The sequence below is a fragment of the Quercus robur genome, chromosome 12 (genome assembly GCF_932294415.1).
Source record: "Quercus robur chromosome 12, dhQueRobu3.1, whole genome shotgun sequence".
NCBI lineage: Eukaryota > Viridiplantae > Streptophyta > Magnoliopsida > Fagales > Fagaceae > Quercus > Quercus robur.
The window spans coordinates 17,720,116-17,734,477 of NC_065545.1; the positions used below are offsets into that span (position 1 = coordinate 17,720,116).

The 14,362-nt window shown below is 32.9% G+C and overlaps 2 protein-coding genes across 9 annotated transcripts; both read left to right on the top strand.

The window, feature by feature from the left end:
• Positions 1 to 2,915: 2,915 nt before the first annotated feature.
• On the top strand, positions 2,916 to 8,018 carry LOC126709847 (putative RNA methyltransferase At5g10620). 8 transcript variants are annotated; one of them, XM_050410201.1, is made up of 7 exons: positions 2,916 to 3,043; positions 3,117 to 3,151; positions 3,230 to 3,372; positions 3,908 to 3,974; positions 5,442 to 5,519; positions 6,316 to 6,461; positions 7,644 to 8,018. In XM_050410201.1, exons 1-7 carry the CDS (start codon positions 3,001 to 3,003, stop codon positions 7,696 to 7,698), a joined length of 567 nt encoding a protein of 188 aa, XP_050266158.1. In that variant the 5' UTR covers positions 2,916 to 3,000; the 3' UTR covers positions 7,699 to 8,018. The 8 variants fall into 8 exon arrangements, with proteins under 8 accessions (XP_050266158.1, XP_050266159.1, XP_050266160.1 ...); XM_050410200.1 differs by lacking the exon at positions 7,644 to 8,018 and adding exons at positions 6,680 to 6,708; positions 7,098 to 7,170 and having other exon boundaries at positions 2,955 to 3,151; XM_050410196.1 differs by adding an exon at positions 7,098 to 7,170 and having other exon boundaries at positions 2,984 to 3,151.
• Positions 8,019 to 13,439: 5,421 nt separating this feature from the next.
• LOC126708218 (protein FAR1-RELATED SEQUENCE 5-like) lies at positions 13,440 to 14,360 on the top strand. The gene has a single exon (XM_050408020.1). It carries the CDS (start codon positions 13,440 to 13,442, stop codon positions 14,358 to 14,360), a length of 921 nt encoding a protein of 306 aa, XP_050263977.1.
• The last annotated feature ends 2 nt before the right edge of the window (positions 14,361 to 14,362 follow it).

The window sequence follows — 14,362 nt, forward strand, 5'->3', positions numbered from 1 at the left end:
TATATAGTTAGAATTGCTGGAAAGAGAAACAAATAGAATTCAAATCAAATAGATTAAAAGGTGATCCAGGACAAAACAGAAAAAAGTCACCATGATAACAGAACTAGCACAAACATTAGAACGATATAAGTACGAACAGTGGCAGGAATTTATCTTTGGTGGGGTCATATGTAATTTTTTTTTTTTTTTTTTTTTTTTTTTGTGTATATGAAATGTAAAATAGTAATATACAATACTTCATAACTCAATCTTTTCCCTTTTATTTGTTGAGATAATTGTTAAAATACCTATATGTTCTTTTAAAAGATAATGAATATTTAATTATTGTAATTTGTTTACACATATATTTATAGATTGTATTTTATTTAAATGAAAATTATATTTACTTTTAAACTTTCTTAAATATGTATGTATATTATTAGATATGGGGCCAAAATAATAAGGTTATTTAAAAATAATCAAATTATTTAAGATATTTTCAAAAAAATTAATTAATTTTTTCAAAAATTTTGGGGGGCCAGGCCCCCCTTGGTCATCAAGTGGCTCCACCACTGAGTACGAAAAAAACAATGAAATTTAGTTGCACACACATTTTTGTTTCCCCTGGAACTAAAACAAAATAATACAGCGAAAAGCATTAGAACACTCAAATTGATGAAAGGAAGTTAAACTGCTTAGAAAAGTAGGTTATAACAATAAAAAATCAGCCTTCAATTTGTAGGACTGCCTTGTTTATGATGTTTTGAGTAGTTAACCAATGAAATGCTTAGAAATACATAAAAAGATGTTATCCTCTCTTCTGATTTGTAAACAAAAGAGTTGCTTAAAAGCCAAGCATAAGAGTAAGCACAAATGAGAATCAATCAGCACCCCAGACCTGAATGAGAGAGATACTGACACAATATTTTGGAGGGAAATTTTTTTGCGATATTTTTCTATAAAAATAAATTTAGGTTCGATTCCTGGAATGCCCACAAATTTTTTTTTTTCCTTTTTTGGGGAACAAAACGATATCGTTATGCCCCTACACGTAATACGCTACACTAAATTTGATGATTTCTTTTGAGCACCACATATAACAACAATACTGGATTTAGCTCTACAAATACAGAAAACCAAACCTCATGGTTGATAGTTTCTATGGATGTTCTTTTTCAGAGTTATTCTTGTACTTTCTAAGATGGAACTCTGTTTTGCAAAAACATAAAGGTGAGAAAAGAATCAACTTCTTTTTTTATAAGAAATCCCTTGTTAATTGATAGACTCGATCATATTATCATCGTCCATTACCACGATCAAGGACGAGGAATATACCCAGATTCGTCCTGGCGGCAATGGTCGCCAAACAAGGATGGATAAATCTATCCTCACTCATCAATGAATTGTTACAAAGCATTGATCAGCTTCCATGCCGTTGGGAGGATAATCCACCATTAACACCCTACAGAGGCGTTACCAAGAGAGAATAAAGTCACCATCAAGGCTTCACCAACAACTAGAAGAAGACACCTGCATGTACGTGCATATATATACATAGCAATGAAATCCAAAAGAATATATACAAAGTAATTCTCAAACTCTAGCATATTGATTTCCTAACATTTCTTTGATCAATTTTTCTAACTTTAGCATCAGAGTCTTTTTGGCAGACACCACACTGGTGACCCACATTTCTTCTTCTTTCTATTTATTCTTTGAGACCGGGTTGGCTTTGGACGACATCAATCTGGACGATCACTCTTGACTGACGATCTCGGCATCATCATTAATGTTCATGTAACATAGGACTTTCTCATTAAAAGTAAAAAGTTAATAGCTTTGTTGTTTCAACTTTCATTCTCATCTTCTCTGCCGTTTATCCTCAGACAAAAAAAAAAACTTTCGTTCTCATCTTCACAGTGAATATTGAAAAGATGGGATTTTTATTCATAAGGTATAGCAACAATGATCAATAAGTTTTTCATTGTGTAAAATAACATGTAAAGTTATCTGGGATTGTATCATAATATGTAAACAAATTGACTCCTACCCATATGATTCATGTTTATGATTGTTATGACCCAATGCTGTTGATCATGCAATACATATAGTTTATAGATCACACAATATCATGATTACGTTTTTGCACAATATATTTTACAGGCTAAAATGAATAGTGTACCTTCTAAGTTGGACTGAATTTCGTTCAAATATATATAAGTTTCAAAATTATTCAATTTAGGCCTTTTGTCCAATTTCATTAAAAAAAAAATTCCCTTAAGTAGCAATTAAGTAATGAAAAAAAGATTTGATGAAAAAAATTATTACATAAAAATCTATAAAATATTTTTATAGATTTTTTTTCACGTGAAAATAATATTTTTTAAGGGAAATTTTTTATCAAAATTGGAGAGAAAGCCTGAATGGCCAACAATGACTACATCATCACCCAAAACTGCATACTTTTCAAAGTGCATACCTGGATGTTCCTACACAATACCACACCAATAGATGATGGGATAGCATAAATTTGAAATTTAAAAGAATCAAGTGAAGGAGAGTAAAGTTAGAAAACTGAAATGAATTTTAGCCAAAATTTAAAGAGAAGTGTTGTATCTACAATATTTTCACAACAAATTATAGGTAATTAGTTGTTATTAGTTCAAATTTGAACCTACTACTGAGATTAATTTTGTGTCTTAATAATAACAACCAGTAATAACCTGTCACTTAGAATTTGTTATAAAAATATTGTGAACATAATATTTCTCAAATTTAAAGAGTGTATTTTACATTTTAACCTACAAAATTTTTAGAAGATAATCTCACGTTAAAGGTCCTGATCAGTCCGGTCCATATTTCGTTCTTGGGCCTTCACTGATGGATGGGCTTTTGGCAAATAATTTTGGTTTTGTTTTGGGAAAAAAAAAAAAAAACCTAATTGATTCAAAAGGGCCGAGTTCAATTTTTAGGCAAAATAAAAAGCAAAAGCATCCCCCATTCCCACCAAAAGAAGGCGGGATGGTTATCTCAATCTATGCCAATCTTACCACTCCTCTTCCAGGTTCTGGCATTTTCTTCCGTTTCTTATCTTACTAATAATTACCACTTCTTTATTTTACTCATTCATATTTCAGGAGCTAGACAATGCAAATACACGGGCCAATCAGTGGTAAATAAAATCAATCTTTGAATTTTCCTTCAAATTCCGAGTTCAACTAAATGCTAATTGATTTTTGATTTTGGGCAGAGAGTTGTTCCTATACGGATATTAACGGTGGGGAAAAAGCGTTCCCCTGGAGTACAATTGATAGTCGATGAGTACATTCGAAAACTCAACCGCTATTGCACTGTTGATGATGTTCAAATACGGTCCAATCCTAGAAATGCAAGGTATATACATATATGTCCACTTTTGTCTAATCTTGGCCTTATTATTTAAGTTTTCAACTTTTTAAAGTGAATTTTTGTTGCATATTAGTAATCAAACGGTACATTGATTTGTTCATTTAGGTTGGTATTTTTATGTTAAGACTTAAGAGGCTTATGTAGGCGTCTTATATGCAAAGTGGAAACTGATAATTCGATGTAATTATGGACACAAAAGTGCACATAAATCGTTTGTTCTTGCTAAAACAACAACGTCAACCAAGCATTAGTCCCAGAATTCTGGGGTCGGTTATAGACTAAGAAATATGTCGATTCTTAAAAAATTAAGACATGATATGGTTGGGATATGGTAATTAAATCAATTAATATATTTTGGTGTATTTTATCTTTATTTTAAGTATAGGGATTTTGGAGTGTCTGTGCTTCTTAGGCTATAGATTTTCAGAGGGTTGGCCATGTATTCTTTTCTGTCATTCTAAATTGTTTGTTCTTAATATTTTTGTTTTTTCTACTTTTGAATTGATGTCATGTGTTGTAGTGATGTGAGCGCTCAGGTTGATGATGAAGATACAGCAATGATGAGCATTATCAGGTCTGATGATTGGGTACACTCTCAAACATGATTTGGTTAGGTCACTATTAAACTATCTTGCTCTTATTTTGTGCTTGTTAAGCGCATTTTGATTTGCGCAAAAAAGAGAAAAAAGGAATTGCTTTTGAGACTATCTGGATGAACTTTGGTTTTGTTTATCTGCTCCAACATTTTTCTTTGTTTTTTCTCTTTGCTGGTATTGTTCTTCTATTTATCTGGATGTTGTGTGTTCAGTTGTTTATGCAAAGAAGAATGCTTACAAACCAACCCCATTTCCTAGTAAACTGCTTTATAATCTCATTTAGACCTAAGTTTTCTGATTCAGAAAATCTTGTGCCGACTGATCTGATAATGAAGTCAAAGTGTTGTCTTCGCTGAACCTGTTACCAACAATTTGTCTTGACTTGCTGAGAATTTAAAGTTCAAATTTGGGCTATATTAGTATATGAAGTACTGTCACTTAGGGGTTCATCTACTTCAGGACTTTAACTAGATAATCTATTGCAGTGCCATGCCACATCTTCTGTATATTCCATTTGCTTGTTTGTGTTGCTTTTGGACTGTCATTCAAGTTTCTACATACTCTCCATATAAAATATTCAAATAAATTTTGGATTAAATAATAATTGGATATTATTTGAATCAGTCTGAGTTCCTATACTGTTCAAGAGTGGTTGAAGTTAAATTTAAGTTGAGAACCAATAGCTCAAATGGCGCCTTCTCCTCTTGTAAGCGCAAGCTAGAGAGTGAGTTCATGGGTTCAAGACCCACTAGATAGTAGATACGTTTGTAACTGACCAATCAAAAATCCTAATCCAAAAAAAACTTACCAATTAAAAATGGTACAGAATCAAGTATATTGTAATGCGAAGGGGTGTGGAAGGATAAAAGTATACAAGACGTAAGAAAAGAAAGCTGAATATTCCAATGTTTAGGCTTATTATCCTCAAATGTAAAATTGTAAATACATTAACATGTGAATAAATATGCAAAAGTAACTCAGTGCCTTGGGAGACTTGGTTGCCTGGTTACTTTAGGCCTTGCTGTCTGATGTACATATCCATTACTATTAGCTAGTGACTCCTAATGAACAATGTAAATGGGTGTTGTGATTGCAAACTGCTTGTATGCACTCATGCATGGCATTTGAACATGATTTTGTTTGCCTATTAGGTCTTTAGAGCTTACTAATTATTTATTCCCTACCTGAATCAACTGAACTGAACTCATTTCAAGCTGTACTAGTCTGTCTGTGTGGTATTTTAAATATTTTAATATACCAAGATAACATTGTTTCAACTCTCTGACCATGTAATTATATTACTTGCTGAATTTTCTATAGTAAGTCCATAACTCAAATGCTTTGGAAAAGGAAGTAGCATGAATTTATTTCCATGGGCCTTGTAAATGCTGCTTTAAACTGTGCAAGAAGGTTTGCAGCTTGTTCTTACATCTATGTTCTATAATCATGCACTTTTAGGTTGTGATGTTGGATGAGAATGGACAAGATATTGGGTCTGAGCAGATGGCTGAGTTGGTGGGGGATGCAGGGAATACAGTATGAGCTACCTCAACTTTGATGCTTCTACAAATGGCCATCTTTATAATTCTTTCAAAATATGAGCAGCATATGACTCTCTTCTCTTCTCTCATTTGTATAAGCATTGATGCATCCCAATCCTGGTGATGATTCTATGATGTTTTAGTATATGGATATCTCATTCCTTGTGTATTAATGGTGCCCATTTTGTGTTTTTAAAAATTTGTGTTTCTCCAACAATGTGAACTCCTAAGTCCTAATTGTTGATTTCATCAATATTATAAAATGTTCTCTGATATATCTTGGGTCACTTTAACTTGACTGTGCTATTTAAGCTTAGCTCTTTGAGATGTTTAAGGTTATTGTTTTTTAGGCTAAAATATATTTGCATTGTAGTGCATGTGCTTCTACTTTGACCTAATCAAGTTAGAATTCTATACCAAGAGTGTTTCCTCTCTTAGTTACTCCTTTTTTAATGAGGAATAAAAGGATATCAGGTCCAGTTACTGTGGTGACCTAAAAGTTGATATATATAAGTTTTGTTTTATCTTTTTCTATGCAAAATTCAATTGAATTTTTCTCCTAGGTGGTTCTTAATTTTTATTTATTTTTTGATAAGTAATAAGTTTTATTGATAATAAAAAGGAACACCATTGTACACAGGGAGTGTACAAGGGATCAACAATGATGACTCAAACTCTAGCACTTAAACAACATTCTTGGTTTCCAACGTCTTGTATGTGTAACTTGAACTTGGCATTTATATAATATTTGGATTGATTATATTTACTTTCTCTCTGTCTCTCTTTGGTAGGGAGCTTCTAGATTATCATTTTGCATAGGTGGACCTTACGGTCATGGACGACAATTGCGTGAGCGAGCTAACATATCAATCAAGTTGTCTACGTTGGTCTTAAATCATCAGATTGCATTGCTGGTGCTGATGGAACAACTATATAGGTAAGAATATTCTGTTCTCCTATTGCATTTGGAATTCTATGTTACATAGTTCCTGATTACTGAAATGTAGTCTTTTCTTTTCCCCTTGAATAGTTGTATGTGAATAGATAGGGAAATTTAAACTAATAAGGCTTGCTTGCTTTAAATTAAGATGATTGTCTATCACTATGTTTAAGCAATTGTGTTCAATTTAAAGTAAGCATTCTTTGCAAGTGCAGTGTGTAGCAATTCGGAAGCCTCTAGCATGGTGAGCTTTGAATTTCCTATTTGATGGCTGCATCTTAGGCTACAACCATTGTTGACTATCACTATTGTTTCCATCACCACTCAAAACCAACTATTTCCACAACCATTTCTATCATCATGAATAAGCAATGGTGTTCATTTAAAAGTATGCATTTTTTCCCCCATAAATGTACCAATTTGGAATCCTTAACAATGGTGGGTTTTAAATTTTTCCGTAGTGCTGGTTGCAATTTAGGCTGCAACTGTTGTTCAGTGTCATTATATTTCTGTCACCATTCAAAACCATCAATTTCCATAACCACCATTAAAAAACACCACTGTCGTGCTCTTGAAAATAATGTATTCTATTAAATTAGAAGAATAACTCGTGCTTCTTTGTCTGATTTTTAGGTCGTGGACTATTCTGAAAGGACAAAAATACCATCATTAGCCATTCTTTCATGATCTGAATCATGTCTGATAGGTATTACTGGGATTGACACGATCTTTTCTGCTCCCCCCCCCCCCCCCCTTTTCTTTAATGCTATGCTATAGTATGATGATTAAAATGCTTTTTATTTGTTGAAATTTGCATCTTCAATTTGTGTGTGGACTGGCTAAGTCTTGTTGCCAAACCTGTTGATTTTAGTAGTTGCCTATGTTTGATTTTGTCTTGTTTAAAGATCGCTTCCTGGATGTCTGTCTTGCTTTGCTGGACTGGCTAAGTTTTGCTGGATGCCTCAAATATTAGGAGCTAGTTTTTGTTCCTTATGATCTTTTCTTTTGCCCCTTTTTGCCTCTGAAAATTGTTTCTCTTGCATACTTCTTATGTTTAAGGTTTGTGCCCCTCTGTGCTTTTGAAGAAATGTTGCATGTATACAAGCAAAAATAAATAAAGGGTACCATTTAATATCGTATAAATGAATTAAATATTGAAATTTATTGTTCTATTGACAGGGATTTTTCAGTATTGCAGACCTGGTTATTAACTGGTTGCAACAAGGTTCTCTAATGGTGTAGGGTCTGACATTGACTACATATTTGGATGCAACCCAATCTTCTCTTGAGGAGAACTGGAGCAGTTACCTTGATGCTATCTTTTCTTTAGATTTTTATTTTGATTTGACAGTTTGGTAAATTATATGAGAGCGTTTCATTAAATAGTCTTGGTGGATGATTATAATAGTAATTTGAAGTTGTGCTTTGTTGGAATTGGAAGCTGCATCAGGACTGAATCGTTCCAGCATGTAGTCTATAGGACTTGTGAAGATTGAACTCATTGTAAGAAACTAAGTTTTCTTATCAGATGCAGCTCCTTACATGTTGTCTATAGGACTGATTTTTTTTTTTATCTAATGCCTATTTAGTTAGTTTTTTTTTTTTTTTTTTTTTTTTTTTTTTTACCAAAAACTAAAGAGTTTGGCTAAAATAGAATAAAAGTTCATACTTTTCAACCCAACCCAAAAATTAAGAGGAAACTAAATTTTGAGCTAAAAATTGAAAAAGGCAACCGACAAAAAGAATCAATTTAAGGTCCAATTAATCTAAAATGGAACCGAATTGGATTTTAGCACCACTAATACTTAAAAACATGCTACAACAATTGTGCTATAGCTAAAAATATATATATATTATTAAACTCTCTCTTTGCGCTCATTAAAAAAATATTATATCTTTTCTTTCTTTTTCTCTCTCTCCGGCTGTGAACCATGTCACCTTGAACCAACAGACAAAAACCCTAATACACAAACACACAGACAGACACAAACCCAAATTTTCTTAGTTCAGAAATTCAAAACCTCGCACATGGATTAGTACTACCACTATTAGTAGTAAACCCCTCTCTCAATGACACCATTTTCTTCGCGATCTCTAATGGCTTCGATCTCAGACATTTGTTCATTTTTTCCATCTCCCAAGCCCCAAAAGCCTTTTCTCAAACCAATCCACTCGCTCCAATGCAACTCGTTGGTGTTCCCAACTCGCTTGTCGCCCAAACTCGTCGATTGGACTCAGTCTGTGGTGTGCGAGATCTTCGCCGAGCTATCGTCGTCATCTTCGTCGAAGCTTGAGATTTTGAAGAAGAAGAAGAAGTTTGAAGCTTTGGAGAAAGATCCTAGGGCTCTGTGGAGGAGGTACGTGGATTGGTTGTACCAGCACAAGGACCTAGGGTGGTTGTTCTTGGTTGGTAGTGGTTGTGGATTGTGCCATTGATCAGTTTGTGGTTTTTTTTTTTTTTTTTGTAGTGAGATGTATTATTTTATTGTAGTAGATATATTATTTTATTGTGATGATTATATTATTTTATTGTGTTGAAAGCTAAAATAGATTCATTGCTGCTGCTGGATGTTTTGTAAAATGAGTAGGTAAAATAGATAAAGTAACTTTTTATAGTGTCAAATAGCTAAAAAAATAGCTCTACTGTGGTGGATACACTAAGTCATGCAAAATTCCTTGTTCAATACCTGTTGCAGATTTGTAAATACCAACAATCATTAGTTTGGTTCAGCTTTTTGTAAAAGTGCATAATGAAAAAATGGAGTTTTCAAAAAGTGCATAATAAAAAATTACATTTTCAAAAAGCTGAGTGTTTGGTAAAAGCTGTTAAAAAGTGTTTTTTGAAAAAGTTGAGTGTTTGGCTAGCACTTACTTATAAAAGTGGCAGTTTGAGAGATAAATTACCAAAAAGGACAATGTATATATAAGAGCATCTCCAGCAAGTTAGACAAATTTTTGTACTGTTTGGACAATCAACAGTGACATTTATCTTTTGCCTATCCACTTTTTTAATATTTATTTTTTAATCAAATTTATTCTTTTTTAATATTTATTTTTTCTTTTTCTATTCATTCTCAACAATTATATTTTTTAACAAAAAGTGTTACATCCACAATATTTTTTGCAATACTTTCACAAGAATCATAACAAAATCTTATATGGAAAGTTGTTACTAGTTCTAATTTGAACCCACCACTAAAATTATATAATTACTCACCAATATTAGCTAATTACTTAAAATTTATTGTAAAAATATTGTGGTAGTATTTTTAAATTGTGATTTCTAATTCTTTGCCTTTCTTTCATTCATACGTTTCCTTTTTCTTTCTTTTTTTTTTTTCTCTTGCATTTTGTCCACCACACACGTATACCCATAGGATTCCATCATCTCTTTTTTTCCTTTACATTCCACTTGATTCCAGAGCCTTCCTTTCTCCTTATTTTTCCAGCTCTCTCATTCTCTGCTCTTTTTTTTTTTTTTTGATTCCATAAATTCTCTAGCTCTCTCTGTGATACTTGATTCCATAATCTTGCTTGCCTTTTGGTGTCATTATCTTCAAAGTTCAAACACACAAACATGCATGGAGAGAGGAGAAATCGTCTTTGCTCCACCACACTGCCACGGCTGCTCCTCCTCCTCACTGCGGAGTGCATGCAACCAGGGGTCATATCAGCTTTTTTTTTTTTTTTTTTTCTTGATCATTTATTGTTGTTCTAATTTTTTTTTCTGTTCTTGATCTGCTGCTGCTGCTGTTGTTTTGATTTTAAATTTGTTGTTTAAATTATATCAGTTTTATGAGAGCAAATTTTTTTTTGCTTTTATTGTTGTGGTTTGATTAATTTTAAGATTATGTTTTTGAGTTTGTATTTTCATTATGCTTGAGATGAGGGGCGTGAGAGTGAGCTTCAGGCGTGAGAACTGAGGACTTTTATCAAGGGTAATTTGGTAATTGAAGGAAGAGCCAATCGATAGTTACAAATGCGCATTGGACTTTTTGTTTTATGGACCTTCTCAGCTCCATAAGGTTTGCGTGTTCTCAGCGCGTTATCAGCCTTGGCTCAAAATGCAACTTTTTTCAAAAAGTTGTATTTGGGGCTGAACCAAACGCACAAGTTGCTCCAGTTTTTTGCAAAACGTGCTTTTTGGGCTCAAAACGCCCAAACAAACGGGCACTAACTAACGGTTTAACACTACTATAATAAGGCCGTCGTTTACGGAACTGGATCCTCTCCATTTCAAAGTGAAATGGAGAGGCTCCAGTTCACGATGGGGATTGAGTTCAAAATTATCAAGGGCTAAAAAGGTGCCACATCATTTAAAATGAAAACACTACACTTAACCCCAGTTAAACACTTAAACTAGAGGATTTATTTAACTCAACCAGACAAAAAAAAAACTTTTTGGAGGGAAAAGTGAAACAGAGTTAGAGGTATATCTGTGCACTGAAAAACAAAAAAAAAACCTTATAGGAGGGAAAAGCTTCACAGAAGGTTAGAGATATATCCCACGTTCAATGCTTCATAGAGTTTAACCAAAAAAAATAAAGCTTCACAGCAGGTTCAAAGAAGACATCTCTGTTTCTATCTTGCCATCCCACGTTCAAAGCTTCACAGATTTTAACCCAAAAAAAAAAAAAAAAAGCTTCACAGAAGGTTCAGAGAACAAGTTCAGCTTCAAAGCATCTTTGTTTCTATCTTGCCAAAACAGAGGTATAACCGTAAACTTGTTTATGCTTATCTTATTTGATGTTTGATCATTTTTCTGCATTTATATTGTTGTCAAGGAGCAATAGCCTAATATAGAGGAGTGATAATCACCAGACAAAGATCTTTCAATAATAAACATAGGGACAACACATGGGCAATTATTGTTCAATCACACCACCATTGCCCACAGATATTGACAGGGACGAATCAATCAAAGTTTTGAAAACCCAAATAAGCAAAAAAAATTAAAGGAAATCTTTTTACCTGCTGCTCAATTCCAGGGACTTTAAGCACTTTCTTATTCACCTCTCTTATAATGTAAGAAAAGCAGTAAAAAATTAACGTCTTAGGCAATTGTTGTCATATAATAATAGAGAAACAAGATATAATGAATGAATAAACAAGACTAAACTCCGAAAACTGACTATGTAATTCAAAAGAAACTATCCAAAGAATAATCTTTTCTCACCAATATTGCCAACGATGAATCAAGAAAACAGAACACTCAAATAGCAATGAGATTACCATGATAAGAAACTACATAATAAGAATCACAGTTAAGACTTACAGGTCCCTAATGGTTTGATCAAAGACCTTCTTCATTGTAGCTGTTGTTCAAATAAATTTTTTCAAGTCAGGGTGTTCATTTGAACCCCCTAATATGAACCCCTAAAATGTATGTGCAGCTGCCCCTAATTACCGAACATAAGAAAACGAGTTTTACTCACAAAAAAAGAAAACGAGTTAATTTTTGAACGTTTTCCCTAAAAACAAAAGGATGGTATAGCAAGTGTACTCTAGTCATGGCCCTTATGACCAATGAATATGCCTTTTTTAGTAGCTTTTTTGAAAAAAAAAAACACCTGCCATTAACACGTGCAACTTTGATATTTAAATGACTAATTGTAGAGATTTGCTGATAAGGGAACTTTATCAAAGTAAATTTGTCACTCAAAAAGGTAAGTATCTTGTCAAATACTTTGTGATAAATCTCACCATACTCAAGTAGGATACTCAAAGGAGTTATCAATAAAACTTCTTGGTGAGTTTATATTGTTGTTTTGATGGCTGGATGCAAGTTAGAGTCTTTCTTAAAAATTTCATATAATTAAATAAGATTGAACATTGAAATTTCTGTTTAGACCCCAATGTGAATTAATGAGCAAAATTATCAAATTATATTGGTGAAGTGATCCACTCAGACAATTAATTTTTCACTATAGTTAAGCAATTAACAAATCAATAAGTAATATAAAAAGCACATTAAGCATGACATAACATTTGGTGATGAAGTGGAAAATCAAAGAAGAATATCTTTAATGGAGAAACCACTTCGAAAAGTAGATTAGGAAAGTATATTTTTACGACCTCACTCAAGCGAGAGACATGCAAAATCTCGGACCTTTAATGTTCCACTTAAGCAAGTTTACCATCTTGCTTGAGCACACCTCACATCGCACTTCATCGATCTTGACCTTCGCTCAAGCAAACCTCTTTAGTAAGCATTTCTTTGAGTAGCTCTAAATATAAACTAAAAAACTAACTAGATTTTCAAACGGATAAAATTACATCAATAAATTTGAATTTATTACCATAAAATGTTATGGAATGGATCAACACTAAAATCCTTACACACATGATCCTAATTCATAGTGTAATCAATAAGTTTAGTGGCACAATTTAAATATATATATATATATATATATATATATTTCCATAGCTGTTAATATTGTCTATTATAATCGGTTCATAAGAAAATAGTATCAATGATGAGTTTATGTGAAATTAAAAAATGATTACTTGTACGCTTAATGTGGATTATGGACATATATAGAGAGGTGATCAAAAAGATACTGTTGTGGTGTTGATCACAAGGTTTAGATATTTCAATTAATAAATTTCTCCTTTGAAAAAAAAAACATCTCATAATAAATAAGTTCTTTAATCATAATAAGAAGATTCCTTTATAATGATTCTTGATGGCATATTATGAATGCAAGATTTTAAAGAACATGTTTATTACTGTCATGTTTAAATTGACTACCCTTTGAGTGAGTTGAGTTGAAATCATGCTTGGTCATCTTGAATTTTTATGTTTAGTAACAAAGATATATAACATTTCTCTCATATGAGGTACATCCTCATTAGTATGTTGATCATTCATTACATCCTCATTTTATTTTATTTTTTTACATCATCTCTGTTTTGAAAATAAATGATAGGTGAAAGTTATAATAAATTTATGTTCAATTTTTTCTAGGGATAATGATGGGAATACATGTTCCTTCTAATGTGCCCATGGAATCTACCCCATTTAAAGGGATGGAGTTTGAAGCAGATGAGATTGCATATGGTTTTTATAATGAATATGGCAGAAAGGCTGGTTTTAGTATTAGAAAAGAGTATGTAAATAAATGTAAAAAGACTGGTGTGGTTACTTCAAGGAGATTTGTGTGTGCAAAGGAGGGAGTTCGAGGCAAAGACAAGAGAGATCAAAATGTAAAGAATCCACGAGTAGAAACAAGATGTGGTTGTGAAGCACGTTTGGTTATTGTACTTAATCGAGATAGTAAAAAATATGTGGTGAGTGAATTTATTGCTGAGCATAACCACTATCTCCACCTTCCATCAACTGTGCACATGATGCCATCACAACGGAAAGTGGCTGCAACTCATGCTATTGAAATTGATTTGGCACATGAATCGAGATTAAGACTAAATCAATCTTATGAGCTTCTTAGTAAGCAAGTTGGTGGATATGAAAATCTTGGTTTTACCAAGCAAGATCATAAAAACTACTTACGTAGTAAGCGACAGAGAGACATGGAGCATGGGGCAGCTGCTAGCTTGGGAAGATATTTTAGTCGTCAACTTAAGGAAAATCCTTCATATTATTTTGCTACTCAATTGGACTGTGAAGAGTTGATTACTAATATCTTTTGGGCCGATGCAAGAATGATCATTGACTATAGCCACTTCGGTGATGTAATAACGTTTGATACAACGTATAGCACAAATAGAGATGCAAGGCCACTTGGACTATTTTTGGGTCTCAATCACCATAGAGAAACTGTAGTATTTGGAGGTGCACTTTTATATGATGAAACGATTGAATCTTTTGTATGGTTATTTGAGACCTTCTTAGAAGCAATGTCTGAAAAGAAGCCAATCACTATTTTCACAGATTAAGA